Source organism: Sprattus sprattus (assembly GCF_963457725.1).
Source record: "Sprattus sprattus genome assembly, chromosome: 16".
In the NCBI taxonomy this organism is placed as follows: domain Eukaryota; kingdom Metazoa; phylum Chordata; class Actinopteri; order Clupeiformes; family Clupeidae; genus Sprattus; species Sprattus sprattus.
The window spans coordinates 3,962,887-3,980,027 of record NC_137914.1 but is presented as its reverse complement, the minus strand read 5'-3'; the positions used below and the strand labels follow the sequence as shown (position 1 = coordinate 3,980,027).

The 17,141-nt window shown below is 45.9% G+C and overlaps 1 protein-coding gene across 1 annotated transcript in view; it reads right to left on the bottom strand.

Moving 5' to 3' along the window:
• The window catches only part of LOC308377615 (MAM domain-containing glycosylphosphatidylinositol anchor protein 2), a gene marked incomplete at both ends in the record, with an annotated part of 200,573 nt that extends 190,116 nt beyond the window's left edge, over nucleotides 1-10,457 (bottom strand). The window contains one exon of the mRNA XM_080854336.1: nucleotides 10,385-10,457. Coding sequence (XP_080710462.1) covers nucleotides 10,385-10,457 — 73 coding nt within the window. The remainder of the gene's footprint in view (nucleotides 1-10,384) is intronic.
• Nucleotides 10,458-17,141: the final 6,684 nt, after the last annotated feature.

Sequence of the window (17,141 nt, the reverse complement as noted above, 5' to 3'; positions counted from 1 at the left end):
CTGAGACTGAGACTGAGACTGAGGCTGGTGCTGTGGGGAGTGTTGATTGTCCTTTTCTACGGTAATTACGAAGTCCAGCGGCGCTGTGCATTGCCGCGCTGCTGAAGGAGAGGATTTTAAAAGGTCTTTAAGAACGCGGCGCAGGAGAGTAACCTACATAAATCCTGCTGTCACGCATCTCTCCGGCGACGCCTCCACTCAAAGCGGCCGTGACCAACCTGCTTACGGTGTGACCATTTGATCTGAGAATCTTCCAGAAGTGGTGGGGGGGAAAAAAAACAGAAGAGGGAACACAACTCATGCTAATTTGTGTCTCATCATGTTGTGTGCCCTACATACCGGAGCGAGAGATGAAACAGAGATGGAGGGAAAGGGAGAGAGAGAGAGAGGGAGAGAGACAGAGAGAAGGGGGGGGGGGGTGATGGCTGAAGGGGGGCAGGAGATGAGAGAGAAGGAGGGATGAAAAGAGAGTGAGAGAAAGAGAGAAGAGGGGAGGCATGTGTTAGCTCCCCCCCCCCCCCCTCCCGCTGTGTGGGCTGTTTACTGTTGACTTTTGAAGCCATGAGTGTGTGTGTGTGTGTGTGTGTGTGTGTGTGTGTGTGTGTGTGTGTTGATGACAGCCCACTTCAGTTGCAGCTCCTGGTGTGTCAGCGCTCTTTAACCACAGCTCACCCCGCTGCTGAGGAGCCACTCTTACGTTGCCGTGGAAATGAAACAGCGCTAATTTCACCACCCCTCTACTACCCCCATCCCCCCCCCCCCACACCCCTCAGTGCCTCCTGGGCCTTCACGCCAGCAACACTCAGGCAGCTCTCAGCCTGCAATCACTTTGCATTTCTCTCAGCGACTGCTACGCCACCGACGCAGCAAGAGGTCGTGAAGAGAAAGTTAAAGGGAGCCGAGGTGGAGGCAGGCCAATGCCGCGGATGGCATCGCCATGACAACAGACGTGGTCTCGACAGCGGCCGGAGCCGTCGGGGCCGGAGTGACAGAGTGAGTGCCTGCATTAGCAAAGCAAAACAAAACAACCAAATAAATAAACAAACAAGCACAGGACTATGACAACAACATATTGCCAAAGGCTCGTCCATTAATTAGGCCACATTCGGTGGCTGACTGTACCAACCTCACACCTGTTAAATAGAGGTCTGAACAGGACCAGCTGTGCCCAAGGAGACAGACATTTTAGGCCTGTATTTGAAGGCCGTCAGTGCTCCTCCAGCTGCTTAGCTCAGTACCATAGAGTCTATTTGACCAGTTGCAGTCATTTGATAATCACACTTAAAGTTAACCCCCGTTAATGATTTCCAAAGTGTCAACCATGATGTGTATCATTAATATTTAGTTTAAATTCAAATGACAAGGTTGCATTAGGACACACACACACACACACACACACAAACACACACACACACACACACACACTAACACACCCTTAGTTCAATCATGTTCAGTGCCAAACACCTACACTAAAAGAGATAAAGATGGTAGACTTTCAGGAGTGTCTATTGGAACATTATAGAGATGGGAGACTTAAACAAGTGCCTGGCATGAGTGTGATAGAGATGGGAGCCTTCCAGGAGTGTCTAGCGTGAGTGTGATAGGAATGGGAGACTAAGAGGAGTGTCTAGCGTGAGTGTGATAGGGATGGGTGACTTCCAGGAGTGTCTAGCGTGAGTGTGACAGGAATGGGAGACTTAGAGGAGTGTCTAGCGTGAGTGTGAGCGTATTGGGAGACTAAGAGGAGTGTCTAGCGTGAGTGTGATAAAGATGGGAGACTTAGAGGAGTGTCTAGCGTGAGTGTGATAGGAATGGGAGACTTAGAGGAGTGTCTAGCGTGAGTGTGATAGGAATGAGAGACTTAGAGGAGTGTCTAGCGTGAGTGTGACAGGAATGGGAGACTTAGAGGAGTGTCTAGCGTGAGTGTGACAGGAATGGGAGACTTAGAGGAGTGTCTAGCGTTAGTGTGATAGGAATGGGAGACTTAGAGGAGTGTCTAGCGTGAGTGTGATAGGAATGGGAGACTTAGAGGAGTGTCTAGCGTGAGTGTGATAGGGATGGGAGACTTAGAGGAGTGTCTAGCGTGAGTGTGATAGGGATGGGAGACTTAGAGGAGTGTCTAGCGTGAGTGTGACAGGAATGAGAGACTTAGAGGAGTGTCTAGCGTGAGTGTGATAGGGATGGGAGACTTAGAGGAGTGTCTAGCGTGAGTGTGACAGGAATGAGAGACTTAGAGGAGTGTCTAGCGTGAGTGTGAGCGTATTGGGAGACTTAGAGGAGGGTCTAGCGTGAGTGTGATAGGAATGAGAGACTTAGAGGAGTGTCTAGCGTGAGTGTGACAGGAATGGGAGACTTAGAGGAGTGTCTAGCGTGAGTGTGATAGGGATGGGAGACTTAGAGGAGTGTCTAGCGTGAGTGTGACAGGAATGAGAGACTTAGAGGAGTGTCTAGCGTGAGTGTGATAGGGATGGGAGACTTAGAGGAGTGTCTAGCGTGAGTGTGATAGGGATGGGAGACTTAGAGGAGTGTCTAGCGTGAGTGTGACAGGAATGGGAGACTTAGAGGAGTGTCTAGCGTGAGTGTGATAGGAATGAGAGACTTAGAGGAGTGTCTAGCGTGAGTGTGATAGAGATGGGAGACTTAGAGGAGTGTCTAGCGTGAGTGTGATAGAGATGGGAGACTTAGAGGAGTGTCTAGCGTGAGTGTGATAGGGATGGGAGACTTAGAGGAGTGTCTAGCGTGAGTGTGATAGGGATGGGAGACTTAGAGGAGTGTCTAGCGTGAGTGTGATAGGGATGGGAGACTTAGAGGAGTGTCTAGCGTGAGTGTGATAGGGATGGGAGACTTAGAGGAGTGTCTAGCGTGAGTGTGATAGGGATGGGAGACTTAGAGGAGTGTCTAGCGTGAGTGTGATAGGGATGGGAGACTTAGAGGAGTGTCTAGCGTGAGTGTGATAAAGATGGGAGACTTAGAGGAGTGTCTAGCGTGAGTGTGATAGGAATGGGAGACTTAGAGGAGTGTCTAGCGTGAGTGTGATAGGGATGGGAGACTTAGAGGAGTGTCTAGCGTGAGTGTGAGCGTATTGGGAGACTAAGAGGAGTGTCTAGCGTGAGTGTGATAGGAATGGGAGACTTAGAGGAGTGTCTAGCGTGAGTGTGATAATGATGGTAGACTTACAGCATAAGGGCCTTTGGGACGACTGCCAGGAAAGCCAGGCAAAATGAGCATGATGATGGTCCTCACTAGCTATCATGTAGATTGGTTTGCTTTCATTTAAGCTATCGTGTGTGCTATGTGTGTGTGTCTGTTTGTGTGTGTGTGTGTGAGTGCTATGTGTGTGTGTGTGTGTGTGTGTGTCTATGTGTGTGCTTGTGCATGTGCGTGTGTGTGTGTGTGTGTGTGTGTGTGTGTGTGTGTGTGTGTGTGTGTGTGTGTGTGTGTGTGTGTGTGTGTGTGTGTCTATGTGTGTGCTTGTGCATGTGCGTGCGTGCGTGCGTGTGTGTGTGTGTGTGTGTGTGTGTGTGTGTGTCTGTGTGTGTGTGTGTGTGTGTGTGTGTGTGTGTGTGCTGAGCTGGGCTGCCAGACAGTATGCCACTGTCATAATTGGTTTGGAGCCCTCAGACACGTATCCTGTCATATTAGTGCTAGAGTTTTTCATCATTCTTTTTCTCTCTCTATCTCTTTCCCTTGTCTGGGTGCCAAGAAAAAGCTGATGAAACAGTAATTACACGTGCCGAAGCTGTGTGTGTGTGTGTGTGTGTGTGTGTGTGTGTGTGTGTGTGTGTGTGTGTGTGTGTGTGTGTGTGTGTGTGTGTGTGTGTGTGTGTGTGTGTGTGCGTGCTGAAGCCTTACAAGTGTCACGAAGATGGCGGCTCCCCGAAGCAAATAGGAATAGCAAAGCTTTAAGTGACAATCCAAATTCATCTACAGTAGGGCTGGCTGAAGGCTGGATGCCTGCAGACATTCCCTGGAACATGGCTTCTCATCTCGTTCTGGCTGGAACATTCAACCTGCAGACATTCTCTGGAACATGGCTTCTCATCTCGTTCTGGCTGGAACATTCAACCTGCAGACATTCTCTGGAACATGGCTTCTCATCTCGTTCTGCCTGGAACATTCAACCTGCAGACATTCTCTGGAACATGGCTTCTCATCTCGTTCTGGCTGGAACATTCAACCTGCAGACATTCTCTGGAACATGGCTTCTCATCTCGTTCTGCCTGGAACAGTCATTCACTGAAACCTGCAGACATTCCCTGGAACATCGCTCCATATCTCGTTCTGCCTGGAACATTCATTCACTGAAACCTGAAGACATTCTCAGACATTGAACATCGCCCTATCTCGCTCACTGCCTGGAACATTCATTCACTGAAACCTGAAGACATTCTCAGACATTGAACATCGCCCTATCTCGCTCACTGCCTGGAACATTCATTCACTGAAACCTTGCAGACATTCTCAGACATAGAACATTGCTCTTCATCTCGTTCACTGACTGGAACATTCATTCACGGAAACCTTCATTGTCGGTGTGATGTCATATCCGGCAAAACTTGGTGAAAGCAAACAGCTGTAAAGCCTACCACCCCAATCGTGAAGCTGTCAGATGCGCATATTCATTGCTTTTCAATATTTTCGCTTTTTTAGTTCAATGATTTGTTCCAGGGAAATGTCAAATGACTTTGACAACTGTTTGTTTTGATTATATTTTGGCCATAAGCCCACATTTGTATATAATACATAAACCAAATAGGTGAGAGTATCGTCATATGAAGTTACTCGCTTCATGAGTACTCATTTTATGAGAGACATTTTTACTCTTACTCAAGTAATTATTTTAACGGGTACTTTTACTTCTACTTGAGTCATTATTATTTTAAAGTACAAACACTTGAACTAAGCACAGCTTTTGCTACCCACCTCTGGTCTCTAATATTTGCTGCCTTGCCAACCCAGCTGCAAACGTAACACAGAGTATGAATGTGAGGACTCGATTGTCCATCCCTACTAGTAGCCATGATAAATGAGTTAAGTTGTTCAATGCTTACCTGTTCCGGAGAAAATTAACCAACTCAGAATCCATCTCAAGTTCCTCCTGGGCTCTAGTTCGCCTCCATCTATCAAATGCATCTCCAATATTTACCATCGTTTTGTCTCTGGCCCATCTTTTCTCTGATTATGTCTCTGGTCACGCAGCTTTTCAGAAGGATGCCAAGGCTTTTTAACTCCGGTGGAATCTAACGGCATCTCTGCTGCTCCAGTTCATGTGTTTGATTTCATGGCTGCAACACACTGCAAACTGACGTTCCGCCCCGGAATGGTAATTTCTACAGAGAACATAGTCAGCCCGCTGACTATTATACTGTTGTTCAGAATTTTTTTTTTATTTACTACATTTCCTTAATCGCAGATGGCATATCATGGTCATTTTGTGATTTAGAGCAGTACATATATAAACCCAACTCAAAATAGTTCCCTTGTTCAGATGCATTGATGGCTGTTGACAGCTTTTCTTTGCAAGTCATCTTTGCATTGTTTATTTTTTAAGCTCTTCTGTTACCATTGGCCAAGTATTGGCATGTTAGAACATCTGTCAAGGTTGCCAGACTCGCAGCACAAGCCTGACCGTGATGTACCCAACATCTTTCTAGCTGTGATGTACCCAACATCTTTCTAGCTGTGATGTACCCTACATCTTTCTAGCCGTGATGTACCCTACATCTTTCTAGCTGTGATGTACCCAACATCTTTCTAGCTGTGATGTACCCTACATCTTTCTAGCCGTGATGTACCCTACACAACATCTTTCTAGCCTTGATGTACCCTACACAACATCTTTCTAGCCTTGATGTACCCTACACAACATCTTTCTAGCCTTGATGTACCCTACACAACATCTTTCTAGCCGTGATGTACCCTACACAACATCTTTCTAGCTGTGATGTACCCTACATCTTTCTAGCTGTGATGTACCCTACATCTTTCTAGCTGTGATGTACCCTACATCTTTCTAGCTGTGATGTACCCTACATCTTTCTAGCTGTGATGTACCCTACATCTTTCTAGCTGTGATGTACCCTACATCTTTCTAGCTGTGATGTACCCTACATCTTTCTAGCTGTGATGTACCCTACATCTTTCTAGCTGTGATGTACCCTACATCTTTCTAGCTGTGATGTACCCTACATCTTTCTTGCCGTGATGTACCCTACATCTTTCTAGCACAGGGCATAGGAGAGGAGAGCAGCACTGGCAATCTGTACAGGATCGTGTCTCTGCTGCAGCTACAATGTCAACAGGCAGCTACTGTGTAGTCCATTGAGTGGATGCCCTCTGGTCTACCCTCTGGGTAAGTCGCAGTAATGTAATAGCCTTCCTGTATGTGCTGACAAGGTCAGAATGTGCTTTTCCTGCCCACTGAAGTGAAACTGATGGGAGGGTGAGTGAGGAGTGGCTAGCACCCTTTTTATATTAACTTTATTCATTTACAGATTCTATACAAACAAGTGTTGTTAACCCAATGTTGTGGTTTCTAGTGGTAATGAGGAGGGGGAAGCACTGTGTTTATATCGACTTTATTAATTTACAGATTCTATACATAATTGAGTATACTGCCGGTCCAGAATGGAGCAAGAGCTAGTCTTGCCAGGTTTAGCCTCAATATGATGCGTTCAATAACATCATGTCTGGAAATAGTATACACACACACACAAGGTAAAATGTCAGAGCTCTATCCAGCCAATAAAAAATATATCAGGTTGAGTAAAATGAGCTAGTTTGTAAAAAGAGAATATGTTAATGTTAATCTTTTTTTTAATATATGACACTGGGAGAAGAGCATCTGGTAACTGACACTATGAGCTTGCAGCTCATTCATCAAAGAGTCTTTCTTTCTGCCAAAAACACACACACACTCATCACACTACACACACACACACACACACACACACACACACACACACACACACACACACACACACACACACACACACACACACACACACACACACACACACACACACACACACACACACACACACACACACACACACACACACACACACACACACACACACACACACACACACACCTCCCAGTCCTGCACCGCACTGTGCTGCGCCCAGAGACTCGGGCCACACTCCAGATGTGTGTTAGCTTACACACACCGCTGAAACAGGCTTAAAGCACCATTCAGCAAACCTCCACTACTGTCAACTCTCAAAATAGACACAACCACGCAATCACACTACACACACACACACACACACACACACACACACACACACAGATACACTCATCACACACCCACGCAATCAGCCTGCAGGGCGAAAGACTAATGTGACAGTGAGGAAGCCTTTCCCTTCAGTGTTCCTCCTCCCAGCGTATCTGTGTGTGTGTGTGTGTGTGTGTGTGTGTGTGTGTGTGTGTGTGTGTGTGTGTGTGAGTGTGTGCGTGTTTGCGTGTGTATCTCCACCTCTCCATCTCCAGCCCTGTCCCAGACACTCTCTCCAGTCTGCGAGTGTATCTCTACCTCTATATTTCTAGCTCTACATCTCCGTGCATGTGTGTTTGTGTGTGTGTGTGTGTGTGTGTGTGTGTGTGTGTGTTTGTGTGTGTGTGTGTGTGTGTGTGTGTGTGTGTGTATCTCCACCTCTACACCTCCAGCTCTCCATCTACGCACAGCCATTTGTGTGTGTGTGTGTGTGTGTGTGTGTGTGCGTGTGTAAGTGTGTGTGTGTGTAAGTGTGTAAGTCTGTGTGTGTGTATCTCCACCTCTACATCTCCAGCTCTCCATCTCCGCACAGGGGTTTGTGTGTGTGTGTGTGTGTGTGTGTGTGTGTGTGTGTGTGTGTGAGTGTGTGTGTGTGTGTGTGTGTGTGTGTGTGTGTGTGTGTGTGTGTGTGTGTGTGTGTGTGTGTGTGTCTCCACCTCTACATCTCCAGCCTTGTCCCAGACACTCTCCTCTTCCAGCCCGGCTCTGGATGCAGGAAACCTGCCTCTGCCTCTGCCTCTGCCTCTGCCTCTGCCTCTGCCTCTGCCCCTGCCCCTGCCTCTGCCCCTAAGCTGCCATGTGCTGTTTTAAGCAATGTTGAACCCGTATCTGGATGATCAGACAGATGCTGCTGCTGCTGCCGCTGCACCCCTCCACAGCAGACACTCAGCCTACGTCAAATGGAAATCACACTGACAAGGACTACAATCGGCAAACGTGGGTTATTGTTCAGCATGTGTTTAATCTGACGATCTTAATGTTTAATTCATGCTTCTAAATGAATATGTAAGATCTGCGAACACTCAAGGGAATCTCTACAGACCTTCAGCATCACCAGCAGAAATAAAATGTATATGCTAGATCTTCAGATCGCAGCATTTCATTTGTTCAGAGTGTATCCGCACAATCAGCGCACACACACACACACCCACACACACACACACACACACACACACACACACACACACACACACAAGCTCTGACCTTTGAGCCGAGGGAGTCATGTTTTGCAAACAGACTCGCAGGAAGCAAACACAGGAACCGGCGCAAGCTAATTCACTGGCGCTCGCAAAGTCAAGCAAGGAGCCGCCACTACTGCTTTGAATTCATATGAGGTTGTTTCTTTGAACTCTTTAGACTCTCCTCCTCCTGGGAGCATGCTTTCTGCCCGGTCTGAGAACGAGTGGGCTTCTGAGGGTGCATGAAATGCATCTGAATCCGTGATATATGAGGGCTTTGAATAGGACAATATAAATGTGGACATTTGGAGTTTAGACATGCTGCTCAACAGAGAAGGACATGAATACAGATGCAATCTGCAGTCTTATGTCAAGGGTCACTAGCCGACTAGTCAAATCTTCTTCATAATATGGTAGGCATTTATGTAGTGTGTGTGTGTGTTTGTGTTTGTGTTTGTGTTAGTGTGTGTGTGTGTAAGAAAATATGTATTTATGTGTGTGTGGGAGTGTGTGTGTGTGTGTATGTGTGTGTGTGTAAAAACATGTGTATTTAAGTGTGTTTGTGTGTGTGTATGTGTGTAAGAAAATGTGCATTTATCTGTGTGTGGGAGTGTGTGTGTGTGTGTGTGTGCTGTGTGTCCATGAGAGATCTGTGCGAGGCGAGTGTTTAGTGTGACAGCTGACCCTTAGCCAATAACTCTGGCGACCCCATGTTATGTGTGATCAGAGCGACATGATCATAAACCACTGCCCTAGCGCCTGATCCTGCCTCTCTAGTCCAGCCTGAGCACACAGGCCTGGCCTCACAGAAACACGCTCTTCCCACAGAGTATACACGCAGGAAAGGACCTTCAAGACTCTCCTTGCACTCCCACATTCGCAGGCATCAAATAAAGCCGGTAAAAACTGTACTGACATCGAAACAATCAAATAAAATGATATGGTGCCTGCACTTGCAGCCTACAAGACGCTGATATTGATCTTGTATTGGTTTCTCCCGCTAGTCCTTGACAAAATGTATACAAATCATTAATCAGAGACACGGGTCAGCACAACAGGCACTGCTGCCAAATATGATTTGAGGAGACACCAGGACTCTAAGCTTGTGGCGTTTTCTGAAGAGAGCGACGCGCTGAGGAGTAGGTCTACCTCACATTCGTATGTGATCGTTTAATTATGCATTTCAGGGTCGTCTGTGCCACTGAGTCTGGTAGCGGGGCACTCATGCAAGACATCATCTATCGTCATCTGCATTAGTGTGCAAGGCTTATCTGGTTAGTAATACACAGGAAAAACTGGTGAAGCCACCACACGGTTTATATTCACAAAATCAAGGCACAGAACGAGAGAGAGAGAGAGAAGGAGAATGCCACAAGTTGCATACCATGTGGTGTGAGCGGAGAGGGGATGAGAGAGGCGAAGCCAGGAGGGACCACGCTGTATTCGCACCACCACCAAAAGAGGTTCTCGGGTGAGAAGAACCGAACCCCCCAGTCATTCAAAACCCTGAATGTGTCAGATGTATTAGTTCATTTCCGCTCGAATTAATTGGTTACGTTACGTCTGAGGTTTAACCTGGCAGGAGAAATATATTCACATTTTTGACATTCGCTGATGGATTGAAAGCGATGCCTTTCGATGCAAAAAAAATAAACAACGAAAAAACATTGCAGGAAAGTCTGTAATTAATATATACCAGTACCGAACTCTCCTTCTTTTGAACCATTTAAGATTACCCTCCGATCGCTGAAGTCAACGGTTGTCTCCATTGTATGAAACGCGTTGGGTTAACGACGCTTGTAACATTTTAATGCAGCTTGTTTTCTCGGGTCACCCGCGTTTGAAACACTGAATACAAATGATATCGTCTTTTTTTGCAAGGTCACTATTGAGTTTGTTGAGGGTGTTGTTAGGATATTCTGCGACTTACCGTACACTCCTTGGCAGTAAATGCCTTCCAGACCGAGCGACAGGAGCCCCAACAGACTGATCATTCCATCCATGCTTACGTTAATGTCAACATATCCAGCTCAAAGTCCTGCAGGGAACCGGAGAGGTTCGGAGAATAAGATCTCCGGCGTACATGGATCACACTGACAGACGTTGATGTATTAGTTCTTCTAGAGAAAAGGTGTGACTAATTGTCAAACGATGTTCTTTCAACCTCGTCGCTCGGAAAGAATAAATAAAGTGCAGCCGTATTAATCTGTAACCCTATAAGGGCACGCCGACATCTTCACCTGAGCAAACAGAAAGAGGTGTGATGCCCAAACCATACTAGCCTATGTGCAGTGTGTTGTACACGGGTTTCCACGAATATGTAGCCGCCAGAGGAGGGGACGCGCTCGGCTCAGGCGCGATGACGGTGACCCCGGAGGTCCCCCCGAGTATCAGGCGTGTGGACTTGATTGTGTCTTGACTGCGATCACGGACATGGCTTCCCACTGGTTCTAACAGCTGTCATGGCTTAATCCCGGTGTGTCTGAAGAAGAATCCATGAACTGTCGTGCATGAAGCGTCGCTCTCCGCCCCTCGGTATGTCGTCTGTTTGCCTAACCACCCGGTTAACGAAGCAAGTCTTGGAAGTTACGTGAGGCAGATTCAGGCGCTGGTATGGGCACAGCTACGTTGCCACCGCATCCCGAGACCGGAGACCGAGCGCAAATTATCTCTGCCAACGCAAAGGATGACGAGGACGGCCAAGCCAGAGGAATGCGCATGCACCTGATTTAATGATGATTTTCAGCGGCTTCTCCAGCGAAGGGGTGGAAGAGGGGAAAGGTCTGTCTTTTCTGGCTACCAGGACGTAGCTCTCTCTCTCTCCCTCTCTCTCTCTCTTTCTTAGTGTCTCACTCACTGCCTCTGGATGCATCAGCGCCGGTTGCAACTCTCATCAGGCACGTAGCGCGGTACGTGTGGTGGAGACTGAGCGGCACCGCAGCCGGTCTCTTACTACGTCAAGCCGTGCGTGGCTTCCACCTCTAATTTGTATGGATGACTACACACAGTACTGAGGAAGCCACGTTAAGTGCTGCGACTGTTGGGTTGCATGTTACCATGAATGACATTTCGCATTTCTTATTCCAATTAGTGGCATGACATAGAGGAACCACCACAACGGTAGGTCACTTTCTCCAGATGTTGCCAGCGTAAGTTAAAGAACGCTACATTAATTAAAATTAGGCCAAGTATGTAGCCATCCGTCATGAAATGAATGCCTCCAGTCCGAACAATTGTTTATGCCAGCAATATAGTCTGGCATGTCAGACATTTTTCGCCATAGTGACACTTAAAATTAATATTGCATCAAAAAAAATACAATTTTGCGTGTTTTCTATGTCTTCCTATAAGCTACTCAATAACACATCATTCAGCACTGTGAATGGAATATCCATTTGTGGCATATGACGGTCATTATAACATACTTGATCGGTGAAGTGCACTTTATCGCAGTTCACGATTGATTTTAGATGTGTGTGTTTAGTGTTACTCTCTCCATTGCTCTCAGCTGGTCGAATTCGAAGTGCTTTGGAAATAACGCCATCTGTTGGGTCAAGAAGCTTCGGGGTTGGGAGATTTATATTGGTGTAATGGTGTTGTCTTATGGAAATGGAAATGAGCCCTAGTGACCAGTGACTATGTTTATGGCAGAGATAGTGACACACACACACACTCTGAATTCTATCTCTGCATTTTACCCATCCAGGGTAGTGATACACACAGTGAAGCACACAGTGAAGCACACTAACCCGGAACAGTGAGCTACCTTTGGCGGCGCCCGGGGAGCAGTGATTGGGGTTAGGTGCCTTGCTCAAGGGCACTTCACCCATGGATGTGGGCATGGGAGAGCACACCTTTCCTTCTAACCACACGAATACGAATAGCTATGATAATGAGGATGCTACAGTACCTGGCCGGCCAAAACCAGATGGGTTCCCCCTCTGAGATGAGCTTCTGCTCATGATTTCTCCCTGTTGAAAGGGAGATCTTCCTTGCCCCAGATCTAGTCTAGGGGGTCAAACTCTGGGCTCTGTAAAGACAGTTTAAATTGTTATTGTAGCTATATACAATTGACTTGAACTGAATGAATACTGCAGACGGTGTTGCTGAGAACATGGTTGCTGTTTTTTTTAGGCTTTATAGCTATATGTAAGCCTGACTAGCTGTGGGCTAGGGAGCTAAATGTTTTCATACTCCCACTCATACTCCTCATTAGGAGCAGTTTATTTCAGCGTTTGTACACCCCTACCTCCTCTACCTTTGCAGAAGTAAACAAACATTTTGGCCAAGGTTAGGGAAGCTGGAGGATACTTGTAGCCAGAAAATATTTGTATGTTGTATGTTGCTCAATACCTGTGTGGCTCTGTGCTATTTACTGTATGTGCCCACTGAAACTGTCTAAGTCATGTCGTAGTATTAGACTGTCTGCATTGACTGCTCTCTGTGTGCCGTTCTGTGTTATCTAGCCTGTGTAGGAATATTTTTGTATATGATGGACAAGGATTAACTCATGACATATAAATTGGTTTATTTCAAAGGGACTGCAAGAAGAGCTGTTATATTTTGACATCAGGGGAGGTTCATTTGGCCATGCTTAGAAAATGGGCGTGGTGCCACACGGGTAACCCGCCCTGATTGAGTGAAAGTCAGATGCCAGGGTTAGACCTAATTGGACAGAGGGGTCAGCCAAACAAAAGAGAGATGGGTGTGACCGAATAACTTTTAAAAAGGTAAATGCGTCATCCATACAGTGAGATTCATCCTTGGGGCATGTTTTAATAACACTTAGGGTTTGTCGATAAAATCTGCCTCCACAACACCTATATGTGCCCACTTAAACTGTCTTAGCCAAAAGGCGGAGTATAAGATCGTCTGCATTGCCTGCCCTCTGTGCGTGGTTCTTTGGCGTCCTCAGGTCATGCAGTGTATGGGGTACGAGAGTCATATTAATAAATGTCCCTCCCACGAATGTGCAGTGTGTGGGATGATTTGCCTTTCAACCTGAGATATTTGTGTCTGCCTCCATTCTTCTGGGCTAGCTTGCAACAATATGTTACATCGAGGTAAAGTCAAGGCAAACACACCCCTGTAGCACTCAAGCGTTTGAGCTAGCTGAGTCTAAGTATTATTAATGGTTTGACACTAACTACAGGATAGCCATGCTTACTAGTGTTATTGGCCTTACTAACATGTCGCCTATTGCAGAGATTATTAACAACCAGAACTGAATGCACATTACTAGTCCAGCACACATTTAGGACACTTTGCATTAAGGAAACAACCTTAAGGACACTTCACATTAGGGGCACTAACTTTAGGACACTTCACATTAAGGATACTACCTTTAGGACACTTTATATTTAGCTCCTCTTTCACTTAATTATGAAAATTATCCATAATCATCCATACTTTCCCTACTGCGAGATAAGCCTCATGATTTAGTAGGTAGTGTGCAATCTCAGGAGAGCCGGTGTCTATGTGTGTGTGTGTGTGTGTCTATGTGTGTGTGTGTGTGTGTGTGTGTGTGTGTGTGTGTGTGTGTGTGTGTGTGTCTATGTGTGTGTGTGTGTGTGTGTGTGTGTCTATGTGTGTGTGTCTATGTGTGTGTGTGGGTTTCAAATCCCAGCATGGAAGATGGTGTGTGCTTCAGGCTCAGGCTGCTCATTCTTCAGCGTCTCCCTTTGCCAGTACTCATATCAAGCACATGATATGCAAGACAAATGAAGTTTGTTTCTGACCATGATAACGAGAATCTCCTTTATGTAATGGTTGACATAATGTCCGCTTAAAAGACTGGACTGGCTTGCAACAAAACTGAGCTAGAGATGAGAAACAGAAAATAAAAAGAAGAAATAAATGCAGTCAGACAGTAGATGGGTGTTTAGATAGGCAAGGGAGGTTGCCTCCTATTGCAAAGCTTTTTTGGAAAAAATTAAACTGAGCTCAACTCTGATCTGCTCTGATTTGGTTGAAGAGGAAACAGCGCATTAACATATTAATTGGTGTTCCTTACTCAAATTGATTGAGTTCAAAGCATTGTGTTAGATTTGAAATGTGTTTTGCATAAATTCACATTCTGAAGAGAAAAAAAAATCAAAACCACCTCCCCTGAAATGATATGGAGCAGATGTAATGGCAGCCACTGGGTACAGCGCTGTGCCTTGAGTAAACGTTACTCCCCGCCACCTTAAGAGATGTGCCAGCGACAGACACTAGCACCTATAGGATTTACACTCCACGCCTGCCTCCCATGTCTGAGGTTGCGAGTTCGAGTTTGGTGCGAGACTGTGCTTGTCCTCACAGAAATAAACATCTCATTCCACAGGTACCTGCAGACGAGTGTAATCTCCAGACACAAACTGCCTGAGGGTTCCAACCAGTGAAGCTGTTTCTGAGCAGGTTGGGCGTGTAAGCAGCTGTGTGCCTTGGCGAGCTCCCTTGTTGCTCAGTTTAAATCACCATCTCCACAGCGCTAACGTGCTAATGCGTAGCGAAGCGAGGGACTACACTCTCGACTCCTGAATGTTTCACAAGAGAGCTTTGTTGCCTTGCCTTACCCTGAGACGTGTTGGAATCACACTGATTCAGACCCAAACCTCTCTCACTCTATTTCTAAGTACCGCGCAACCGACACTGGAGCGGCTTCAGTCCTTGGGCTAATTACTGATCAGGCACTTTGGTGCAGCGGCTCTGGTGCCTGAGGGAAATGTGTGAGAGTGTGTGTGTGTGTGTGTGTGTGTGTGTGTGTGTGTGTGTGTGTGTGTGTGTGTGTGTGTGTGTGAGTGGGTATCTGGTGTTGTTCCAGTGTGTGTTTGTGTGTGGGCATAAAATGATCCTCGGAGTGGCAGATTTAGGGGCAGAACGACAAATTGCAACTATTGATAATGGCACTAAATGGGCCTCAGTGCCAAGCTGATATTGTTTCTGGAAAGCGGGGCGGGTGTATGCCAGTGCAAAGTGAATGGGCATGGTGCCGATGTGTTGTGTATGCCCTCGCTTGTTCTCTCATCCTCCATATGGAACAGCTGGCGGAGATGCCCCATGGGCACGGGATGCCACTGAAACACACGCGCCGCCTCTAACTCAGCCTGTCAGGACCGGAGGCTTGGAGGAACTGTTCAGGTGACAGTTAGATAAGCAGTTCATACGGATGGAGTGTTCCAGAGCTAATGTAGATTAACACTAAAAGGTCTATATCCCTCGTCCGGGATATTTTTTTTAAGAGTTTTCGTCTTAGAGACATAAAAAGAACAACCACGGAAACATTGAACCCTTTTCTAATATTATTGCTGAGGTCATATATTCCATTTGTGCATCAATGTTTTTAGTTAAGCAAAATGTACATCAAGGCATGTCAGACGACTTAGAAAAGTCTAAAAGGCCTTGGACCTTAGAGTGTTAACTGTTCATATGACAGCTAGATTTTCCTGTTCCACGGAAAGTTAGATTAGACTGTTCAAAAGACAGTTAGATGAACAGCTAGACAGTCAAGTACAGGGGTGGGCAATTCATTTCCCCAAGGGGCCACATGAGATAGTTGGACTGTTGTGGAGGGCCGGACCAATAGGCTGAACTTAATTCAGCATGAAAAATTAGCATGTTTTAATATAAGTATACAAATTAATAGTAATATACATTTTTATCATTTAACGTTTGATTCCTAATTTACCATTGACCTCCGCGGGCCGATCAGGGACAGCCAAGGGGCCGCAAATGGCCCTGGGGCCGCACTTTTCCCAGGTCTGGTCAAGTAGATCAGTGGATAAACTGTTCTCTAGGCTGATGGACATTCCAGTAGAGAGATAGATGAAGTGTTCAGTAGACAGGTAGACGAAGAGTTCAGTCGAAACGAAGATGAAGTGTTGGCCAGAGAAGCTATCAGACTGCCAGACAAGCAGCTGCACTCTTCCTGAGTGGCATTCTTCCTGTCCCAAAACCGCAACCTGTGTTTACCATCTCCGGCCCGCTGACAGAGAGCTGATACCCACCAGCCTTACAACGCAGCATTTTTGAAATAGAGAAAAACATAGAAGTGGAATTCAGCCTTGAACATTTTGTTGAGACATTTTCATAAACAATCCTTCGATTGTCGACTTTAGATAAAGAGACTGGAATTTTGTGGAGGAGGATGGATAGTCTTGTTGGAGGCTGGTGGTCCTCTCCTCCTTTTCACTGTAAACCAAATAAAATATAATTTGTGAAATATAATAATATTATATAATATTTTTGAAATATAGTAATAGTGAAAAACATAGAAGTGGAATTCAGCCTTGAACATTTTGTTGAGACATTTTCATAAACAATCCTTCGATTGTCGACTATAGATAAAGAGACTGGACTTTTGTGGAGGAGGATGGATAGTCTTGTTGGAGGCTGGTGGTCCTCTCCTCCTTTTCACTGTAAACCAAATAAAATATAATTTGTGAAATATAATAATATTATATAATATTTTTGAAATATAGTAATAGTGAAAAACATAGAAGTGGAATTCAGCCTTGAACATTTTGCTGAGACATTTTCATAAACAATCCTTCGATTGTCGACTATAGATAAAGAGACTGGACTTTTTTGGAGGAGGATGGATAGTCTTGTTGGAGGCTGGTGATCCTCTCCTCCTTTTCACTGTAAACCAGTACCCACAACAAGGAGAGAGGCCCCATCACACAGCTCTGTCAGACAGAGATAGC